The sequence below is a fragment of the Scophthalmus maximus genome, chromosome 2 (assembly GCF_022379125.1).
Source record: "Scophthalmus maximus strain ysfricsl-2021 chromosome 2, ASM2237912v1, whole genome shotgun sequence".
In the NCBI taxonomy this organism is placed as follows: domain Eukaryota; kingdom Metazoa; phylum Chordata; class Actinopteri; order Pleuronectiformes; family Scophthalmidae; genus Scophthalmus; species Scophthalmus maximus.
Genome location: NC_061516.1, coordinates 16,556,706 through 16,580,138, shown reverse-complemented (window position 1 = coordinate 16,580,138; position 23,433 = coordinate 16,556,706). Strand labels below are relative to the sequence as shown.

Genomic DNA, 23,433 nt, shown 5'->3' with positions numbered 1-23,433 from the left:
ACAGAACCTCTATGTGCAATGCTCGTCTTTTAATAATTTATTCACGACTTGGGACTGTATCATGACATCATCAGAACAGATCATGAAGTGAGAGCATGGAGACATCTAACACTTAACTTCATCTCACATGATACAAAAAAAACAAGAACCAGACACGCATAGAGACAAACAGCAGGACATGTTTAAAACATCAACACAACGGCTAAATATGTACAGGTTTTTTCTCCAATGTCCAATGGCAGTGTGTTTGTACCAGAAACTGTGAGGTCGTCCCGCTCATGTGATGGGAAGCAAAACCTTCTGATTGCTGACGATGTCACCAAGCTTCTGTTTTATCTTCACAAATAGACGTTTAAACTCCAGACCGTCGCCCTGGAAACACACAGACACGCACGTCAACATCCTTCTAATGAAAACATGCTCTCACACAGTGAACTAAATCTACTCTTAGAGTCACAGCCGATGCCTTTCACTTGTTGTGTTATGTCGTCAGAATAAAATGTTTTGCGTATGAACCAAGAGGTGTAAAAAATTAAAGTTGTATGGACTGAGAGCGGCAACAGTTTTGGCGACTGTTATCCTGCATCTACTGTTCCACATGGATCCACAAGAAGAAAACAAATCTAAATAAAGTTATTTCTGCTGACTCATAAAAGGTAACACCTGAATTATTATTTTATCTTCTCTGAATATGGAGAGAATATTATCTCTCAACCTTAATTTGGTAAAGGATTATTTATATTACAAACATTGCACTGAAACATTGCACAAAGGCTACAACCCACCTTCGACAGTCTGAAGTCCAGCAGCACTCTATGATTCATCTCTATCAAATGGACTTTGAAGATGAGTTTGTTATTGCGCTTGTCCAGCGTGCTCACCGTCACCTAAAGGGCAGAGAGCAGTTCATTCACCTTAAGTGTATTATGGTCCCAAACAGCTGCAGGGGGCTTGTGTGTTAATCTTGGGACCAGCTGAAACAGATATTCAGCTTGTGTGTTTTTTTTTTTGTTTTACTCAATGTCAAAGAATGTGATGACGCTCTGTAAATATCTAAATCCACTTGGAGTACATATATACCTGATTGGCGCAGGTGAGTTTGAAGACAAGCGCCAGGCCGTCCGACGCGTCTTTCAGTGCAGATAATGAGGCATCAGCATTCACAGTCGTGAAGAAACGTGTCATTCTCCGCACTAATCTCTGCCAAGGCGACTGCACAATGGGAAATCACATGCATTTATAGATTTTGACACATTTAAAAAGGAGAACAGTCTGATTACAGGACCAACATATTTTTTTTCCACAAGTATTATGAAACAAAAACAAATTGATGGAGCACTGAACATGTGACTTACCTGACTGGCTCCCGGTGTGCCCAGTAGTTGACTACCCAGCAACATGTGCTCCGGCTTGGTCGGCTGGGAGAAGCTGACTTGACCGTCGGTCTGACTGATTAACAACATGGCTTCCCAGGCTCCTGCTGCAAGATCAGGCTGAGAGCTGGAAAACTGCATCCTGTCATCGCTACGGAGGGAGGAATGTGGCGTTAGGATTAGAGCGGCAAAGTACATCAAATAAAAAAGAGAGACACAAAGCTCTGACCTGTTGGCCCGGGATTTGAGTCCCATATCTGATCTAAGAAGTTTGTTTCCTCCGGAGCCCAGAGAACCTGTCGGTTGCTTTACACCTGCAGAGAACCACAGACAGAAATCAGTCCATTGAACAATTAACTTAAAAGTTCAACTGATTATTTTTTGTCCTGATACCGAGACTTGCCATGAGTAAACCAGCGGTCTTTCTGTATGTCTGCGATGGTGATGCGTGCATCTGGACTGGCCAGCAGTAGTTTGGACAACAAACCTGAAGAGAAAAGTTGCATGTGAATTGAATGAAACTTCAGGACCATTTAGAATATGGTTGTATTTAATCTTATATGATCTGAAACTCACTAAGAGGCGTTGGTTGTATTTTCTTCCAAGGGGGTAGGTAGGTTTTCTTTTGGACCCAATCTGAATACTCTTGACAGCTCTCGGTGGGCTGGTCCCATGGTAACTCTTTACAGAGAAGCGACACAAAGACAGCGACAATAATGTCACAGAGCTGATCTGGAGCCAGACTGATTTTACATTATTTGTTATTGTGTGTTGTGGAAAACATCTGATTGACCTTGTTCCAATTACATCAACATCTCGCAGTCGAGGCATTTATTTGTTTTATAGTATGTAATATGTTGTATCAGTGGCTCAAAGTCTGACACTGTGGCAACCAAATTGTCATCAGTTCATCCTTGAGTGCAAGTGAACGTTTTGCCAAATTTAAAGATATTCCCTCATGGCGCTCCCATAATGCATTCATAAGAATGAGAGGGACAGACGAAGGATTCGGACAGACAACCCGTAAAAAAGAATCCCAAATTCTCTCCAACAGACGTAACCTTCACAGGTCCAAGGCTATTGCATTCTGTCGGGTATGAAACTGTGTCTACCGCCTGTAAACAAATACTTTGTGATTATACCTCCAGCCAGCATGGCAGTGAGGACTATCCCACAAGCCCATATATCTGCAGGCTGAGCCTTGTACTCCGGTTGGCCGAGAAGCTCCGGGGCCACGTAGGGAAGCGTCCCACAGAGTCGATTCAGAAGACGCTCCCGTCCTTTGAAACGAAACATGGTGGCCAGGCCAAAGTCCGTCAGCTTCAGGTTATCTAAAGGTAAAGAAGAGCAGCAGATGATGGTTAAAATAATTAAAAAAATAAAAAATAAAAGTTTTCTTTTACACATGGATACACATCACACTTCCTCACCTTTGTCATCTAGTAAAATGTTCTCTGGCTTTATGTCTCGATGGGTGATGCCAATACCGTGGAGGTACTCCTGCATAAGTGCAACCGTGAGTTTAATAACAGCACCAACAGCCGGAGAGCACATCAACGCAAAGATCTGTTTCACTCACCACGGCCGCTATTAGCTGCTGGAAGAACTTGTGAGCGTCTTTCTCTTGCATCCCAACGTCGGGCTCTAAAGTGAAAGTGAGAGAACATTTCAATAACCTGAATGAACAGTCAACCATCCAGAGCAGCAGAAGACTGGTGAACAGGCTGATATTGGCATTTAAATATCCACTGACACTATGAAATTTATACATTTGTGTTATGTACATTAATTTTATTGGACACAGGGGGAAAGGGATAATATTTTGACCCATTCGTCCAGAAAATCTTAAATCAAAAAATATTGACTCAATAATTATCTATGAGTCAGGTAAGACAGTAAATAACTGATAATATTGATTTATTTATTTTATTAAATGACCTGAAACGGAATATTTGTGATTCTTGGCATTATTATTAATTTTTAAAGAGAATAATTTAATTTAAAAAGTCGTATTTAATAACAAAGCTATCAGACTTTTGGTCACACCCTTCTAGGGAGTGTGTCTCACCGATTCGGTCGAACAGCTCTCCTCCGGTGCAGTACTCCAGGAAGAGGTACACCGTCACTCCTTCCTTCCGATGGCCAAAGAAACGCACAATGTTGGAATGGTTCAGCACCTACAGAACAGGAGAGAACAGCGTTAAGTGCACTCGCAGGTCTCGCAAAGCGGTGCTAGTTACAACCAATGTTTCTGGTTTTTAAAAGTTGAATTCTTATTTCAAAGCTCAAGCATTTCACACTTCAGAGAGTAACCGCTGGCCGACTTACCTTATGGACGCACACCTCCTTCTTGACATTTTCAGCACACTCCTTAGCCTGCGACGTATCGATCACCTTCACCGCTACGGCCTCCTCCGTCTGCCTGTTCACCAGCAGCCTCACCCTGAGACGCAGGAGCACAAAGAGACGAGACGGGTTCCATCACAGAGGACCAGGCGACAGATGACACTACAGACGACTAAAGGCTGAGATGGACAGCTCTCCCTGTAGGGACTGGGCAAGATTTTAACTGACAAACCTAATTGAGTATTTTATTTTATGGTTTATGACAAGACTGGGATGTTTAACATGAATAAAATCAATTTTGTGAGAATAACATGCAGATGCAGAGGAGATATTTTGTTTCTCTTCCTGTGTGTGTACCTTTAATCTCAAGTTAGCTCATTTGATTTCTGGAGTATTCAACTTAAAAACTCTCTCAGAGGTCCTGTTGAGAGCAAACTGCAAAACCAAAATAGTTTAACGTCTTGTGATCTATTCAAGTATTTCTTTATTCCTCTGACCGAATGGAACAAATCCATCAAGGCTTCTTACTCTCCGTAGGCTCCTTCTCCCAGAGTCTGAACGAGGTCCCAGCCCTGCACAAAAGGCACCGCCATGCTAAAAAAAAAAAAAACAGAAATACACAGACACACAGAACTTTTTCAATAATAATATACCCTCTTATTTCACCTCACACAGATCATGTCACTCCTGTTCATTGTCATATTCAGCATTACGTCATACATGATGCGCTGAACTAAACAGAACCATCGACACAAAAACACAAGTTGTCGCCGACTCGCAGTTTAACAACCGGCTCACCTGCAGCGTCTCCTCGCCCGGCAACGATTATCTCAAGTGTATCAGACGGACTTTATCAAGTGTCCGAGGTCTGAGGCAGCGACTGGGATGAAGCTACGACAAATTTGGCGCGTTGTTGTTTTTCTTACTTCCGACATGTTCGTCACTTCCGCATTTTCCACTTTCTTCTCTGGGGTTTAACGGCATCTGCTCACCTCAGCGTTGCTTTATCGCCCCCTGTTGGTGTCAGTTCACTCCTACAGGTTTTTAAGCTAGGATAAGATAAACCTTTATTCGTCCCACAATGGGGAAATTTGGGCAGTATAGCAACAAAGTGGACAGAAGAATATAGAAGGAAATTTTAAAAAGCAATTGGTATGTACAAAGCAGAAAATATAAAAAAGATATGTAAATACTATATACAGAGCAGTAGCAATAGTTACACATGGAGAATAAATATAAATATTGCACAGTTTGTTATTGCAGTTGAAGTTGTGCCCCCCCTCCACTTTTAATTGAGAAACGACAATAGTGTACAAAAATGCCAATTCCTTGACGTATATATATATTTTTTTCGCTCTACAGATGTCGCTAGTATTAGTTTAAGTTTATTTATTTATTTAAGTTTAAAACATATTCTGTTTATTCAGGCCTTGCAGTCTATATTATTACATGCCACAAATACTAACGATAATCTCTTCCTAGTAGTGTAGTTGTTCCAGAGGGAGGCGCTAGAGGAGAGGCCATGGGGTCAACGTGTTCATGGCCTTGGAGGCATGAATGTTTTCAATCAATTTAATAGGAATAGGAGTAGATTAGATCATGTGTACAGTTGATAGTTTGGACAGAAATGTTGTCCCTTTAGTTAGAGATTGTACTCATAACACAAAAAAACCCAAACAGACAAATCAGCCTGCATTGCAAGTACAACAGCTATTTCATTGCCACTGGCCCATCCTCAAATGTATCTGGACAACCTGGAAATCCCACATTTCACAACGTGTTTCATAGGAAACGCCACCAAACACTTCTGTGTATTTGTGTAACATCCCTGCATTGATAAGGTGACACATCCAAATGATCCGGCCTTAATCAGTTGCAATGTCTCAATGTTGCAAACTGTTTGAGAAGCGGGAGACACACTAAAACACATAAACTGTGGTAATATTACCAGCACTTGCATTTCTTTAAAACACTGAGGGAACTTCTGTGGGGAAACTATGGAGGCAAATTAAAATAATAATAATAAGAGGAAGAGTGAGGATTGGAGTAGAGAAGATTTTAATCCCAACTGAAAACCAAAGCTCAGCCATGGAAGTCCTACTGAATGAACCTGTGGGCACAGGCCCAGGGACTGAAGAAACTTTGGAAATTTTCTTCAGATTACTTTTCCGTTTTAAATTATAATAATTTTTCACTAACCCGCCCCTCGCAGCTCTTTCACAGTGAGTCTTTCACACATTTAATGGATCATTAAAATATTTGCACATACATAATTGGAGAAATAACTAAGTGAAAGGGAGTCGATCAAATGACAGACAGAGCAACGGTCAAACCAGCCTGGGAATGAATGAGAGTTCAATCAATAAATAATTCAATGTGTCAATGAGTAATGATCAACACTGGATTTTTGGGAAATGATGAGGAGAATGTTTGTACTTTGTCTTGGTTTCACAATTTCTTTGTTTTTTTAATGCAGCATGTGACTGTGTGTGTAAACAAGGCGGGAAAATCCCGGATCGAAAAAACAGGTGTTGTGTCCTACATGTTTTGTCGACAAAAACAGATGAAAAGGGTAAACTGAACCATACCGAATTTAGTCTCAGTATTGGGGCTAACAATCTAAGTTTTTTTGACCTTTTAATGTGATTTATAATTCAAATGTACTACCAGTTGTTCTAATATATTTAATAATAAATATAACACATTTAACTTAACATCTTTCGTAAGTCAAGATGATTGAAACTGAGTTATGTTAATCTCCCCCATTATTAAGGACTAATGCAATGGTAAAACATTCTTTGTAAGTTTGTAAGTTTCCTGTGACTTGTACACACTATTGATCTTTTTTTGTTTGTCTAGAAGTTAATAATTAGCTGAATGGACTTTATTTGTCCAGTGCTTCTCTGTGAACATCACTGTGCATTTAGAAATATTATACAGCTCAGACAAAACCCTCTCATTTTTTATATTGTCCCCCAGCTTACGGTTCAACATGGGATTGTCAGTCCACTGGAGCTGCTTTGCTGTTCTTTCATGTCTCCTCTTCATGGGTAAGATCAGTTTGACTTTAAATTTTAAAAACACATATTTACACACACACACACACAAATAGTGTTTACATGTTATTTTTAATTTTTAGACGCACAAAATGTCCATGTATTTATATCAACTGTAAGACAGGTTTTACTGTAAGTCAGGTTTTGTAACATAAACAATATAAACTTATAAACTAAACAAGTAAAAATATAATTTTCAAACAATTGTGTATAATGTATAATGTCGACATTTTTCAGTGGCTTGTGTTTGAAAATGTTGAAAGTCTTGGAAAGTAACAGTTAATACAGAAATTGTCCATTTCAGTTGCTGTAGAAAACATCTATTAACATCAATATCAGTACTGACATTAGATTCCCATTTGAAAGATACCATCCAATATTTTCCAGTCAGAATGTCTGCTCTCTGAAATCTGAATTTTTCACATGAAGATGACTTTAGTCGATATGTGGTATCACTCATCTTTTGAAAACAACTGCACAATGTGTGGCTGCGGGGGGAGTGTCCTAAAAACATGAGTATGATGCTACACCCTGGCCTCCAAAATGTTTCTTTTCCTTTTTCAGGGTGTAAAGTTTGGTGTGATTGTCCGGACGAGGGAATGCAAATGGCGGGAGGTCACTACACACTGAGCAAGCAGCTGAGGAGCGGCAGCTTGTTGGTCTACCACTGTCCCGAGGGCCTTTATCCATCCCCTGCCCTGTCCCGCCTGTGCCAGCCTGATGGCACCTGGAGACCAAAGCCCAAAAGATTTTCACCCCAGAGATGCAGGAGTGAGTGATGTGCTGATGAGATGTTTCCCTTCGCCTCAGGCGGCCTCCTCTACGTGATTAACCCAGGAGCTTTCTGATTTGTTTTGCAGTTGTTGAATGCCCAGACCCCAATGTGCTGGAATACACAAATATCCACCCTCCTCAGGTGAAGTACTTTGTGGACAATGAGACCACGTACGAGTGCTACTCTGGATACACAATGCGAGGCTCCACCAGGCGCGTTTGCCTACCAAACGGAAAATGGAGCGGCTCCACTCCCATCTGCAGTCGAGACTGTGAGACCTGAACAGAGAACTACTTTCGTCACAGACCATCATCATCATTCATGAGTGCTGAGTTAATCTTTTGTCATATTTGTCACCGCAGCAGGAAATGACTGTGCGGATCCTGGCATCCCAGCCGGAGCCACAAGAACAGGGAACATCTTCAGGGTTGACGAGAGAGTGAAATACAGCTGCAACGGCAAACTGTTTTTGGTGGGCTCAAAAGAAAGAGTGTGTCAGGAGAACGGCCAGTGGACGGGCAAAGAGCCGGCATGTTACTGTAAGACAGACAAATACACGTGCTGGTGATATTCTGTGTCATCATAATCATTATTATTCTGACGCAATGGGGTAATGTCAGTCAGCACATATTCAAAGGTCACAAAAGATAGACAACTAATGTGTAAGAATTGTGCTAATTGTAGGGTTTCTATGGGACAGTCAGTGAATGCCTCTCAGTGCACGAGACAGCTGAGTCTGTTTCGGGGGCAAAGCAATCTGCCTGCTTGCACGAAACGACATTACGTAACAGTTATTGATCAATCTGACCAATAGTCTTCTCAATTTATCAATCAGTCTGTTTGGTCTATAAAACTTCAGGGCACAGGGGAAAAGGCTGCTCGTTAAATCGCAATGTCATGTCATCAAATGTCCCTTTTTTATTCGATGAAGATTTTACAAACCCACAAATATTGTCACAATCCAAAAAAACATTAAAAAAAATTCAATAATTCACCATTTTGGCAACTATAGATACTTTCAGCAGGTGGTCGCACTAACCAAGCATAACTTGGTTATAAGTTAAGTTTAGTTAGAAGGAGTAGGAGTCACTATTGCAGCGACATGGACATGATCCCTCACCTGCTTCCCACCTGTAAATACTGACTGAAACTCCTGCCGATGGGAGAGAACGTATGAGCACTGCCGTCTGTCTGCGGAGATTGTTTTCCTTGATTATCACTTCACCTTGTCACACTGATTGAAAACTTCTGTTCATTTGGTTTTTGCTTCTTCCAGACAAACACACCTATGACACTCCTCTGGAGGTTTCAGAGGCATTCGGCAGCGCAATCAAAGAAACCCTCACCACTTTAGAGCCCCTCGGTGAGTTCCAGGAATATGAACATATTATTTAACAGCAATGCTAGATGAATCATTGTTGTTATTACAATATGTTCTACCCTGTAACATTTCAGACAGACACTGGTTTGTCTTCTGTAACGCTTTTTTTCTGGGTAGAATTTTTTTTTTTTTTTTTTACAAAGGAACGTGAAATATAATGTTCAGGGCAAAATAACAGCATTTGTTGTGGCTTGTTCAGATGACACACAGGAGGGGAGAAAAATCAGAATTTCCAAAAATGGGACACTTAACATCTACATTGCTGTGGACATTTCTGAGAGCATCGAGGACACACACTTCACTGATGCGAGAAACGCCGTCGCAAAACTCATTTCAAAGGTAAGAACCAAGCAGCTTTCCTCTTGATTAAAAAATGAAAATAAAAACAACAGAAATAGATTCGTCCTCACAAACCAAAGAGAGATTGACCCAAAATGAACTGTAGATATTAAAAGTTTTAAAGTGGGTTTGTTTTTTTAAATGGACGTGAGGCAGAACTGTCTCTCTCTTACAATATGCTGAATTTGCAGTCAACAGTCAGCAACACGGTGCTGGAACTACAGAGACCTCAGTTATATTGGGGTGGTTTTGGTGATTGTGGGCTCGGTTTAAAAGATGCACACGCAGTGAAAGCGCAGGCTGCTGTTGATGGATGTTGGCAATAAATTTGCTGAGTTGTTAAAACATGTCAAAATGTAGCAGTTAGTGTGATTAGTCTGGACATTTAATCAATCACTTCCGATCTCATAGCGAACAAAATGAAAATGTTACAGCTCAGATTGTGAATGGCAGAGGAAGCCATTAGCCTATTATTTATGGGTCACACAGAAATGTCATGTAGCTATTTGGAAACTTTAAGATTTGCATGCCTGCACAATCGGATCAAATAAACAATCCCTTCATTGGCTTTGCCCAGTATGTCTTGAAAGAGAGACTTTTGTGCAAATTTTAAATTGTAATTCAGGAAAAAAAAATGTAAACAATTTTAGAAAAAGAGGCAGATTTTATTTTGCAATAAAATATGTTCTTTTGTTTCATTGACAGTGAATATGGTCAGAGAAAAGCTGCTAGAGGGTAAAATGCAAATGCAAATGTTATTTTGAAAAGAGGCAGGATTTCATGAGTTTTACAAATGGATTGGATTATTTTGTTTTTATCTGCATTTATTCATGTGATTATTTATTTTTACATCTATTATCTATTTAATATATTTTGCACTGTATGGTTTTTACATCTTACCGTTACATCTGCAACAGACAAAGTTTTAATACCTTTATTTTATTTTATTTTTTATTTTTCCACACATGAATACACATTGCTTCAGCCACTGATTAGGTTTTTGGATGTGACTCATAATGTGAGATCTGTATGTCACTATTTTAAGTCTTATAAAGGAACATATTGTGGGTGTACTATGACATATGAAGCATTTTATGTTGCCTGACATACTTGGCACGCCGTTACCCTACCGTGTAAAAAGATACTCCCATCCCATTTCGCTGCCAGGACAACAGCCCATTAGAAGGGAATTTAATTATGAATTACACATCATAATCTTGATTGATGCCTCTTGGCAAGAGTCCCTTGGCTTGTTGTCAATGCACACTATGGAAAAGTCTTTCTGCTGATAAATGAATCAATTACTCAACAAAATAACAACCATAAGCAGTTGAGGAGGTGTTGCATTAACAAAACATTTCACAGCATGTGCCCGATTTTACATGTGCTTACAAAGTTGTGTCAAAAATTCACATATCACTAAACATCATATTTCACTGTTTCGCTTATGTCTCGGTAGATCTCCTCCTTCAGTGTGACTCCAAACTATGAGATCATCTTTTTCTCCTCTGAAATTAATGAGGTTGTCAACATTCTTGATTACTTGGATGGCAAAATAGTGCTAGGCAATGTCAAGAATGAGCTGGATAATTATAAAGTAGGCGGTGAGTAAAAAAAAAAAGAAAATCAGATCAGATCATCAACAGATGTTGGAAATACTGTTTTGATGCACAGTTTGAACCTGAGGTCATGTTTTACTGTGTGTTTGGACTCCAAGATAGAAACAATGCTGGAACAGATCTGAATCTCGTCTTTACGACCTTCTTGGAGCGAATGGCTATCATAAAGCAACGATCTGGAGATGAGGGATTTAAGGAACATCGCCACGTCATCATCGTTTTTACAGATGGTAATTTCAACCATAAAAAGTTCTAGGTATGTATCTATCTATGAAAAAGGTTGTACTCAATATTTACCTTTTTTTTCCTTTCATTGCAGGTGCTTATAATATGGGCGGCTCACCTACTTTCACCGTGGAAAAAATTAAGAACATGGTTTATATGAACCAAACTGGTGAACCAAAGACTCCATCAAGAGAGGAATTTCTTGGTGAGTTTATTTTTAATCTGCTGTGCAGATTTCTATTGCTGTACAGATTTTCACCATTTAACCTCACTGCAGTTGTTTGGCTTTCCCCCCTTATAGACACACACACACACACACACACACACACACACACACACACACACACACACACACACACTCAGTTTAACTTATTCGTTTCATCCTGTTACAGATATTTATATTTTTGCCATTGGAGCTGAGATCATTGATGAAGACCTTCAGCCCCTCGTAGCAGGGACCGGTGGTCAGCATTACTTCAGACTGAAAGACAAGAAAGACAATTTGCAAGAGGCCTTTGATGAAATAATTGGTAGGTGTGGTCAGAAGGCTAAGTGAATCTGGTAACACGTTGGTGGAATTTCTACTTTCAGTTCAATGACACATTTGTGTGCTAATCTTTACCTCAGCATTCATCTCCACGTTCCAATTTGACACAAATGAGATATATGATCATAGCTGGCGAGCAAAACATGTCTCTCTTGTTTCCGTAAGTGCTTGGGAGGAGGCGGAATCATCACTCTTGATCTTATGGTATACCCCGAAACCACTGATGTAGCATGGACAAATATGATAAAGTATCCAACTGGACCACATTTATTATTAACTGTATAATGGGGTCATATCTATCTCCATCAAGAGAATGGCCCAGTAAAAACTTCAAACATACACACTGTTCACATTAAGATCACATTCACATCTACAGATGCCAATGTCAGTCTGGAAATATCCAAATCTAACTATTGCCAGGAAATGATGGTCCTCAGAGGATCAATCTCAATAAGCATCAGGATGAGTTGGTGGACTTGTCATTAAACACGACGAGTAAAGGAAGTGAAAGGAAGCCCTGCCAATGCTTCAAATGCATTGTTGATTTCTAAATCAAGATTTTCATGTCACTGCCACTCCCTGTGGCTTTTGTCATGCCTGCTTCAGCGAGCAGGACGAGGCAGACATGTGACCTTTCAACTTGGCACGCAGATGTTTTTTCTCAAGAATGAGATCATGCTGCACAGTTTGCATTTACACCTTTCGGACGGCACAGTGTGAACCCGACCACCTAATGTTGATCCGATTACTCCTGATCCTACTCCGACATGTTCTGCGCGCATTTACACTTTGTATTAACGTATGTTTTTCTTGATCCAAATAACATTTACAGATCGCACACAAAAAAGCCTCGCTAAAATGAAGTGATGTTTAGTTTAGACATTGAGACTTGATTCTATTCTGATACAACCTGTAGTAGTATTTGTATTCAGGAGCATTACCAACATTGACTTTATTGTTTTTTTAATAACTATGGATTTTTGGTATTGCAGATGAAGAAGAAGTAAAGGGCCTATGTGGTCTCCACAAGGACTATGACACAGGCTCCAGAGACAGCAAGAGGAAAATGTATCCATGGTGGGCATATATTGTGGTCCAGGTAAATGTTTCAGCATTTCCTTTAAGTTCTTCATTCATGTGTGAAATATGTGAAATTTAGAGGAACATTTGGTTATTCAGAAATATTAGTGACCACACAGTGGATTAAGGTGAAGGTCAAAAATCGTTTCATCATTATCTACCATCATGTCATGTCATGTCGTGCTAAGAAATATACAACTACTAAACCTAATCATATATTTATTTATCATTTAAAACTCAAGAATGGAGGAACAAAGAAGTGCCTCGGCGCTCTGGTGACCCCGCAGTTTGTTTTGACCGCCGCTCACTGCTTCACATTTGGTGATCTACCCGAGCATGTGACGGTCGAGATTGATGACGGACAGGGCAAAGGTAATGATGAATGTTCAGTGAATGTTTGTATGCTTCCTCATATTTTCTCTCTTTAGGTGTCTCAGCATGTTTACTAGCATTTTAGCAATTTGGGAAAAAAAAGTAAGAATTATTTCTGGTCACTTCAGTCAAGTATTTTGATTTGAAAAATGTGTTTATGGCATTTTTTTCTGCTCTCTACACTCCCAATGACAGTAACAATAACACTAAGACTTTATTTGGTTTCTTCTACAGTGAAAAGAGTGAAAACTTTTAAATTACACCCAGAATACAATATTAATGCGAAGGTGAAGGACGGCGTGAAGGAGTTCTATGACTATGATGTGGCCCTAATTCAACTGGAGAAAGATGTTGAAATCTCCAGCGTTGCTAGGTAACAGCTTGTGTCCTACAAATACTGATGTTCATAATTTGATGTTTATATTCTTAGCCCTGCCTGTATTGACCCTGTATTGATAAAACGGTTTCCACCATGAAGACTCTCCACGGCTCTTTCACACGCACAAACAAAAAGATCATGTGTGTGTACAGGCTACAGCAATTTATTTATATCTGATGAATAAATGCTCCCGTGTTGCAAGTTGTTAACTTGGAACATCATTCTCTTCATGTCATATTCTTTTTCCCCATCTCCATCAGACCTATTTGCATACCTTGCACCCAGGAGACCAGTGATGCTCTACAACTGGTGGGTGAATCCACCTGCAAGCAACAAGGTCTGGTAACATTTGTCATGAATACAAAATTCAATATCATATTCATTATCATGTTTTCTAATCACCTGAACTAAGGATTGCTGTGTTTCTGTAAGCTTAGCATGACTCCTTCACATTGCCATAGCCAGCATGTTTCACCGCCACTGTAGACCAGAACGGACAAACCAAACCCTGACTCCAGAGAGGTTTTTTTTATGTTAACCGAAAGGCCACCTGTTCTCCGACTCTCTTGGAAAGGGAGTGCGAGGGGAGAGATATTCAGGGAGTTTCAGTCTGCAACCTCAACATTAGATGCGACTGGATCCGAGACACGTCGTCAGACGCGGTCTTGTAACCTCAACATGACATAATCTATAGGACCTGCTTACACACAGTGAAGGCCTGTGACCGTACTCTAGGTAGTAACATGGTTAAGCACCTGCACATAGCTTCACCAAGGACAAAGCTTGACAGTGGGTTAGGCTATGATTAGACGATCAATTATTTGGTCTTCAAATTAGTATGCTTAGATTTAGATTTTTTTCCTTCTTTCTCAATTCTGGTGTGTAAATATCTTCAGATGGTCCCAATAATCATATTGTGACATAAGTTCCTTAACTTATTGTAATTTTGTGTTCTCTAAATACAGAGCAGGTTCTGTTAAAGAATCAACTTGAAAAACTCAATTTCCTAACCAAGATAGGAAACACGGTGGAGGAAAAAGATGCCCACGCGAAGCTTGGCGATAATGTGAGTTTCAAACTATTGTGCTGCGATGTGCCTTATGTTTTTTTATATGCCTGCTTTCTTAATTTTTTTACTCAAGACCTAAAGCTGTGGTTCTTCTTCCAACCCTCCAATGCAGAGAGGGGCATGCGTCCGACATGCACTAGAGGCAGACGGGATAACCCTAGATAATCTAGAGGTTGCTGTGACTGATAACTTCCTGTGCACTGGTGGTCGGAATCCGTTTAGAGATCATATAGCATGTACAGGTATGATCCCTATAAAAGTAATTTCCCTCTATGGAGAGGAGCTGATAGTTATCCCACAAACATCCTTGAATTGAGCTAAGATAGAACAATTTTATTAGGGTAAGGAAAATGACAAAAGAAGCAGTTTATATACTAACATACAAACTACATCGGTGCTGGTCAGAATCTGAAGTCTAATGATTTTGTTGTGACCATATGTATGTGTATTTTTGGGGACAGGCGACTCTGGAGGTGCTGTGTTCAAGAACTACGAGCATCGCACAGTACAGGTGAGCAGCAGTTCCTTTCCGTGCATCAAACATTCTGTCAAAAATGAGCAACATCTGGAGGCAAAATATTTCCAAAGGGGAAAATCAAGTCCATTTTAACGAGGCAACAGTTTGACCATGTAAACTCTTGACCGACTGTATAGAGTAACCAACGATTTCTTTCTCAGGTGGCCTTGGTCAGCTGGGGAACAAAGAATGTGTGCAAGGCGGGAGGTGTCGTCGAGTCAGTGGAGACCTCCAGAGATTTCCACATGAATCTTTTCAGAGTTGTCCCTTTTCTCAAATCTATCCTTGGAAATGACACCCAGGACGAATATGTACCACTTCAGTTTTTGAAGAACTAAATTCATTTACATGATGTTATTTTGCTAGTTGATCGTGGATGATTGAATTCATCCAACACTCATCCAGTAATTGTCTCGGAGTTCAGAATAGAAAAGATATCAAATGTTCTCCTCAAATGCATACATACATTCACAAAAGGCATCGTGATTTGTGAAGCACTTTGTGTTGCATTTTACGCATGAATCGTATACCTATATACAGTAGATACAGTTTAATATTATTAAAAACTTTTGGCATCAGCCATTCTCAAAAGGCGCAATGATAGTCATGCAAATTGTCAATTGTGCTTTTCAGAACTTTATCCAGTCTTCACATTCATTTATTCATCATTTTCAATCACCAGCCAACGTGTAAACAAGGTTATAAATCAGCATTTACCCAGGTTTTTTTTTTTTTATGAGAAGCTGATCCAAAACACACCCTGGACTTTTGATATAGTTGTAGCTATTAATTTTGCTGACTGTTCCAAGACAATCTGCTGAATTGCTTTATTTTGTGTTGCATATGATTTTTGTATCATTGTGTTAATTTACTTTTAATAAAAAAACACTTTGTTTTATCCATTGTATTTATTATCATCATCGTATCATTGTTTACTGTAGAGTGAGAATGCAATACACAGTGATAGAAATTTCATGCATGTCCTTTCCCTATCTTGACCAACTGATTTGTGTCTGATTTATGGTTTCATTTTGACCAGCTCAGACACAAGTCACAGTTTGATGAAACAAAAAAACCCCTAAAACTAAAAAATAGACGAATAAACAAACAGGCTCCCATAAATGACAGCCATCAAAAAGTTTGGAGAAGAGTCAGTGAGAAAATCTTTTAATACATCTCAGACTGTAAGATGTGGGGAAATCCATAATGTTTATTAAGTAACTGGTATTAAGTATTTTGTAAGCTGCACATTGCTCAATGTCTCAATGCGGGAGTTGAAGGAGGCGACCCGGACAATAATTCAAAGTAGAAATGCTGCTATCATAATTTACATGACACACTGTTTATGAATTTACCAGCACAGGTTGTTAAACAATTTCCATCTCTCAGGCCTTTTCCACACCTGCATCAAAAAAGGAACGACTAAAAGAATTACAGCACTTAAAAGGTTTCATTAAAACTCTTTTATGGATGCTGCTCTGCCGATGGAGCCGTCCCGCTCCCCCTCAGGTCAATGACTCAGGGCCAATTTCCAGCTCTCTGCGCTGGCCTACGCAATGCGGACACTCAGCCTGGCGGCATGCCAAGTCAGATCATTCAAATTAGATTTAGTGGTAATTCAAGTTCTTGGTTTGGTGCGCGCTAAAGTTTTTTTTCTTCTCCTTTCTGGCTTTCAGATGGAAATTAGCTGAGTTTGTTGTTCATTGCCCGGCTGTTATTATAGCCCACAAACAAGGCCATTGCATTACAAATGATTTGTTATTGGTCAAAGCCAGTTTATGGCTTCAAATCATGTTATTTTACCGTGTAAGTATGATCTGCTGACCATTATGCTGTCAGGATTAGCCTCAGTGAAAGATTTACATTCAGCAATTCTCTTTACTAATGCCTATTGGCTAAATGTCCAACATCAAACAGTGGTGAATTTCTAACGTCAATGTTAGATCTCTCTGACATTGTGAACCTTGTGTGAGAGGGAGCGTCTTTGTGTGTGTGTGTGTGTGTGTGTGTGTGTGTGTGTGTGTGTGTGTGTGTGTGTGTGTGTGTGTCTGTGTGTGTGTGTGGTGGTGCATCGGCTCAGTGATGCACTGGCCTCCCGTGGGAACATTCATCTGGTTCCCCTTTAACAAATTGGGAGAGAGGGAGGAGGTCCGTGGGATGAGGAAGGGAGACAGAGACAGAAAAAGACAGACTATGTGAGAGGAGGGATGAATGGGAGAGTTTTAATTGAATGAAACCCTCTTGTGGTCTCAGATGCTGTAAAGCGAGGACCGTCCCTTATGGGGTCCCATGGGGTCCCATGGGGAGACTTTTATTGTCCAAAGCATCACCTGATAACGCAGACGTCCTGTAGCCCACCTTCCACTTAAACAAAGCTGAAACTCTTTGACTGGTATCAATCTACATCTAAACGGATTAGCAGCATGAGTGAAGACGACAGTATATTCAGGGCAGCCTCCCTCCCCCCGCCCTCACTCCCTCACTCCCCTATTCAACGCTAGCACACGCAGCATATTCCTGATGAAGCATCCTACTATTTAAACTCTGGCTGATCTGTCTCTCTGCAAGCCCTAAATCAAGCTTATGGGCCATTTTAGAAATTACTACCATTAGGAACTGCATACATACACTTTTACCCCCCATTTGTGCTCAGAAAAAAGCAGGTCAAGCTCACATGCAGCCATGGTTTCTGCTGAGCCCGGCACTTGCATATGAAATTATAGACGGCCGAGGAATGGTCTCCCTTGATACTAAACTCTATATTAATCGGAGTAATATAAAAATGTGTCCGGGCTGAGTTTGTGAAATAAATTGAACATGTCACCAAAGTTAATCTTTTTCATTGGCTTAGCACAAAGACTGGGAACAGGGAAACAGCTTGCATGGCTCTTCCACTGGGAACAAAAAGCAGCATCTTAAAGCAGCATCTCTGAAGATCACTTATTCATTATATGATGTTTGTTTAATCACGCACACTGAGCTAGCGCATGCAGTGTTGTGGCTTTTCGTATTTATTGTGCCAACTTTACACAAGAAAACGAATAAGAGTTAAAACTAACATCATTCATTTAAAATATTTCTAATTCAAATAATATTATTCATATAAATTATCAGTCACAAGGGATTTTATGTGGTTATCACTTGCACTCAAGAAATAGGTGTCATGGTAACATGTTGTAAAAGACAGTTTTTTGAGAAAATGAAATAAAATTAAAAAATCTACAAATATATATATATATTAACAATCTGACTCATTTGAAACCTGTCATTTGTCAAAACATTTTACTTCTTCATTTCTGAGCTATAAACTATCAGGCCTTGAGGACCTTTAAAAAAAAACATTCTTTAAGGAACTGCGAATTCTAAATGAGCAAGAAAAAAAAATCTGTTGAAGACACTATGATTTCAGTTATGTTTCAATCTAGATTTCTCCATTTGTGTATTTGTCTCGACTCTTTTACGCTGTTTGAAGTGGGTATGGCTGGAGAAAGGGTGATGTCATGCTGCTCGTTTTCCGAAAGCCACTGCAAATGAAATCTGATCAAACCACACCCACACAGTCCTGATAGGGATATCTATTCCCGAACTTCAATTGCAGTTGTATAAATATCTTTTGCTGCAGAGAAATATCTCAAGTTTGAATTCACTTTTCTGGCGTTTTAATAACCCGGTTAAGAAAGATAGTGTTGCTCCTCTTAGTCTGTGTTGGCCATCTCTCTCGTGCTTCGTCCTGAAACACAATAAGTTAAAAGAAAACGTTGCGGGACGGCCCTGAGAGAAATATTTTAAAAACATCCCTGATCGAGTTAAAGGATATCATTTTCATGTAACACTTTTGTAATGGTAATACCCAAAGCTTAAGTAATAAAGGAAGGAGTGAAATCTGCCTCTTGTCAGCGTTTACGATGAGAAGCACTTGCATGATTAGATGTCTTGCAATCGATGCAGCCTCTTCTCCCAATCATTAAGACTGCTCTTAACAGATTACAGCCCCCTCCCAAACACGCACAGTCCTTTCTCCTCCTCACCCTGCTCCTCTTTCTGTCTCACATACTCCCTCTCTCAACGGACAGAACAGGCGACTCGCCTCTCTTTGAAATTCAACCTTTTTGTGGAGCATTATCTCACATCTGAACGTCACACCTCTTGAGTTGATCTAGTTTCAGTTCCTGAGCTCCACCGACGACCAGATGAACGGACAGCGGCATGAAAAAGACTAAGCTGAAATACCAGAGGCGGTGGTGAATTGGTGACTACACAGCCGATCTGTCCATCCTACCAATGGATCTGCTAACAGTCGTCTGTCACGTTCTGCTTTTGTTTTTTGATTCATCTGCAGCCACGAGCCTCATTACAGGTAAGCCTGCACACAAACAACAACAACAACAACAACAACACAAACACCACAACTCACTGAACTCTTGATTCACTGGATCTGTTTGGTTTTTCCTGATGACCTGCCTTCCCTACTCATCGCTGGATGTTTGGCTCTTGAAGCAGATATATTTGAAGCCAGAGGTAGGACACTCTCCTGCCAACAATACAGTTATTAAGACTTTCAGAACAAACTCTGTATCTTTAGTAGTGTGTGTGTGTGTGTGTGTGTGTGTGTGTGTGTGTGTGTGTGTGTGTGAAATTCCCATGATTCCCAAAGTACGTTCATATCTTGTAGTCAATGCTCTATTACGCTGACGCCTGAGAAGAAAATCCAGTGCACATGTGGCACGTGTAACGAAGTTGATGTGCGTGTGCAGGTCAACGTGTGTGCAAGGCAGGGAAAGGGAGGCCCTGTTACAAGCTGGCCTATTTCTCTGAGCTCCGGCGGAGGCTGAACTTTGTAGAGGCAGAGCTGGCCTGCAAGCGGGACGGAGGGCAGCTGCTGAGCGTGGAGTCGGCGTCTGAGCAGAAGATCATAGAGCAGCTCATCACAGAGCTCCGGCCGACGGACGGAGACTTCTGGATCGGCCTCCGCCGTAACGGTGGAGACGAGGACAGCAGCTCAGACTGCTCCCCACAGTACTACTGGCTGGACGGCAGCAAGTCCACATTTAGGTGCGTCTTAGAGGGTCAGAGGGATTCAAAAAGTTAAAGGGGTCGTAAATGAGAGATTTTTACTTTGAGGATTTTAAAGTAATAAATGTCAAGGCTGGGGAATTTTCAATGTTGATTGTACAATGAGGAATGTATGATGAAGATATGCATTTCCTCATTTGTGTGATCCCATAAAGGCTGTGTGTATGACATTTTTTGATATTTACACTAATATGGAGATAGTAGATATGTAGAAATATATTTTTTTAAATAATACATGTTGTCCATACCATTTTTTAGGCCTGTACCAATATTGATTTTGAGAGTTTAAAAAAACTGATAATGGCTCAAAGTCAATTCTTAATTAAGTGCATGAAATCATTTTCGCAAGCATATTTTGGCATTTCTGCAGTGCAGTTTCTTATTACCTATTAGCCAACATATGTGCAGACACAGATATCTCTGCAATAAGATAATATACGCTGATATATCAGCCTGGATGATTTATCGGACAACTTCTTATATTGTCTGAACAGAAGGATCCTTATAGTAACTTTAGCTTAATAAAACAGTCAGGATGGATTTAAATTAGGAACTATGTGTTCAAGAGACACCTTTTTATATTAGGTGCAACCAAGCTACTTTTTTGGATTGTACCCAAAAAAGTATAGAAATCCAACATCCATCCATTGATTTTTTGAAAAATGAATTACATTTAGAAATGTTAGTTCTGTAAACAAAGCGATTCTGCTCATGTGCTCTGTGTGTGTGATTGTTGTAGGAACTGGCACTTGGATGAGCCATCATGCGGCTATGAGGTATGTGTGGTGATGTATCACCAGCCGTCTGCACCCCCGGGTCTGGGCGGACTCTACATGTTCCAGTGGAACGACGACAATTGCGAAACCAAGAACAACTTCATCTGTAAATACACTGCAGGTACGACCACACACCAACCCGATGTTCAATTACCTTGAAAATGCTTGGACGTTGTTGACGGTGATTTATATTCTTCTCAGATAAGCCACTGGACCCATCCCCTTCTCCCAACTCCACTCAAACGGGTAAAAGCTGCTCAGTATTTATGGACACAGCACACAATCTAGTAGTGATTTGGAATATTTTAAGAGCTCACTATATAGTGACTCAGTCTGACCACCACGCTGCCTCTCATTTCAGATGTCTTCCCCGCATCCGTGCTGCCGTGGAACCCGAGTGACCACAACCGGGACAGAAGTACAGGTTGACTTCCCAGAGATTTGTTTTGATAAACCTATCACCACAGTAGTAGTACACACTCGCTTTCTCAGATGCTGCCATATCCAAGTGGCAGCAGAGTGGTCACTAAATCTGGAATCTCTCTTGTCCAATCTCTTTGTTTTAGCTGTGAATTTGGTTTACATCATCATTCCCACCATCCCCCTGATACTGCTGCTGCTGACTGTGACTGGAGTCTGCTGCTTTAAAATGCTCGTCACACGGTGAGGACCCCCTCGTTTTTTCCGACTTATAACTAAATCTTTAGAATCGCATAATAAGTAAATAATAAGTGCATTTGCTGCGGACTATTTTTTAACTGCAGATTAATACACACTAGTGAGTGTGTATTATTAGAGTGGGATTTGTTTATGTTCATCGTGATGAAGGAACATGTCAATATGCAAGTTGTAGTAGTGATAGTTTTTGGATAACAAGGGGGTCACTGACTAATACAAGTTATTATGTGGATTTTGCTACACATGGAACACTAAGAAGCAGATATTTTCTGACTCAAAAATTATTATGTTAAGGAAAACGGAATATGTACATCCTCTGATAAGGTTTGAGGCATCTTCTTGTGCTTCTCTCTGTGTGACACAGAAGGAGAAAACATCAGAAATCTGAAGTATGCCAGACGGACCTCGGCCCCGGCCCCAGCCCAACGCCAACTGACGTCTACAACGTCATTCGCTCCCAGAAGGACGATGACCTGGTTTCAGCTCGCCCGAACACCAAGAACACCTCCTTTATATGCTCCTCTCCTGACACGCCGACGGGTGACTACGACAACCTGGGGGGTCGAGATACGGAGAGCGGCTTCGTGACCCTCGCCAGCACAGAGAGCTGCTTTCTCAACCTCGATCTCAATGACCTCAGCCTTGGACGTCGTGGCACCCGTGACTTCTACGACACCAGCTTGGGCCGCTCAGGAAAGAGGGACTTGAATGACAGCAGCCTGGGCCGCACTGGGCACAGAGAGTTTTACGACAGGAGTTTGGGTCGTCGCACGACGAAGAGTGAGCATTACGGCAGCAGTGTGTACGGGGACCACGGATTGTACGACGGCAGCATCAGAGGAGGGAGTGACCTCTATGACCCCAAACCGAGGCCTGGAGGACACATGGTAAAAGCTGACCTCTATCAGACATACACCACCGGCGGCAAGGAAGACACTTACCAAACCTGCCTGGGAACCTACGGAAACCGAAAATCCTACCATGCTACTCTAGATTCCTACAGGAATAACCCGAATCTTGACGGCGGAAGGAGATACTTCAATGAGCAGGAATGGTTCAACAGGGAAAACTACTGATCATCTAAACAGCTCATTGTGTGTGTGTGTGTGTGTGTACGATTGTGGACGGGGACAAGAGAATGGCAAAAACAAAACAAAACTGTGCATGTATGTGATTTTAATCGTCTGTGTGGTATGTTTCTAAAACATTTTAGGTTGAAAATCAGGTGGACATGTTTCCATTATATTTTCATGCTGGGCACACAATTCACCATATGACAATTAGTTTGTGGAAATATGAACTCTAGCACTGTATTGTGTGTGTGAAGCAGCCTTTTGCATGGCCCTGTCATGCTGCCCTTGCTTGGCTATCTATGGAGGAATTTGACAACTGTGTTTAATTGTGCCTGAACTGTGTTGTTCTCACCCTAGTTTACCTGATATAAACAGGCTACCTCATACAGAATGAGACACAAGTGTGTTTTGACATGGCCTTAAACTAAAACATGTTCAGGAACTTAAATCAAATCTCATTGATACACTTGTTCTCTCATCTTTAATGGTCTAGAGTTTCTATTTGGGTCGAAGACAGTTGAGAGGTGACAGGTGGCTCCTGCCTGCAGCCTGACCACAGCAACAGCATGATATCGAAGGGAATGAGAAAATATAGCATCATTGTTATTATTTATTCAGAATGTTTAATGCCTTGACATCTCTCCTGTAAGTGAGAGAGCTTTGTATGTTTGTTACGTAAGGAAATCTTCAAATAAAATAAGATCACAATTGAATCTGTTGATGCAGTTTGTTACTGTCCCAATAAAAAAATTAAA

General features: G+C 40.6%; 3 protein-coding genes across 3 annotated transcripts; 2 read left to right on the top strand and 1 right to left on the bottom strand.

Moving 5' to 3' along the window:
- Positions 1–14: 14 nt before the first annotated feature.
- chek1 (checkpoint kinase 1) lies at positions 15–4,672 on the bottom strand. The gene is made up of 14 exons (XM_035626440.2): positions 4,518–4,672; positions 4,248–4,313; positions 3,702–3,816; positions 3,442–3,550; positions 2,953–3,017; positions 2,804–2,873; positions 2,516–2,704; positions 1,950–2,054; positions 1,777–1,860; positions 1,603–1,687; positions 1,356–1,524; positions 1,081–1,212; positions 786–887; positions 15–372 (listed from the first exon to the last, which is right to left on the bottom strand). Exons 2-14 carry the CDS (start codon positions 4,310–4,312, stop codon positions 277–279), a joined length of 1,386 nt encoding a protein of 461 aa, XP_035482333.1. The 5' UTR covers position 4,313; positions 4,518–4,672; the 3' UTR covers positions 15–276.
- Positions 4,673–6,628: 1,956 nt separating this feature from the next.
- Positions 6,629–15,976, top strand: LOC118301188 (complement factor B). Its single transcript, XM_035626441.2, has 18 exons — positions 6,629–6,769; positions 7,340–7,546; positions 7,636–7,821; positions 7,913–8,089; positions 8,827–8,913; positions 9,131–9,270; positions 10,730–10,874; positions 10,988–11,119; positions 11,209–11,319; positions 11,507–11,644; positions 12,654–12,760; positions 12,984–13,113; positions 13,348–13,486; positions 13,753–13,829; positions 14,458–14,558; positions 14,674–14,803; positions 15,023–15,072; positions 15,240–15,976. Exons 1-18 carry the CDS (start codon positions 6,712–6,714, stop codon positions 15,414–15,416), a joined length of 2,292 nt encoding a protein of 763 aa, XP_035482334.1. The 5' UTR covers positions 6,629–6,711; the 3' UTR covers positions 15,417–15,976.
- A 3,164-nt stretch (positions 15,977–19,140) lies between these two features.
- layna (layilin a) lies at positions 19,141–23,430 on the top strand. Its single transcript, XM_035625553.2, has 8 exons — positions 19,141–19,435; positions 19,576–19,596; positions 19,833–20,130; positions 20,891–21,048; positions 21,129–21,173; positions 21,289–21,351; positions 21,494–21,590; positions 21,970–23,430. The coding sequence occupies exons 1-8, from the start codon at positions 19,360–19,362 to the stop codon at positions 22,679–22,681; spliced, it is 1,470 nt and encodes a 489-aa protein (XP_035481446.1). The 5' UTR covers positions 19,141–19,359; the 3' UTR covers positions 22,682–23,430.
- The last annotated feature ends 3 nt before the right edge of the window (positions 23,431–23,433 follow it).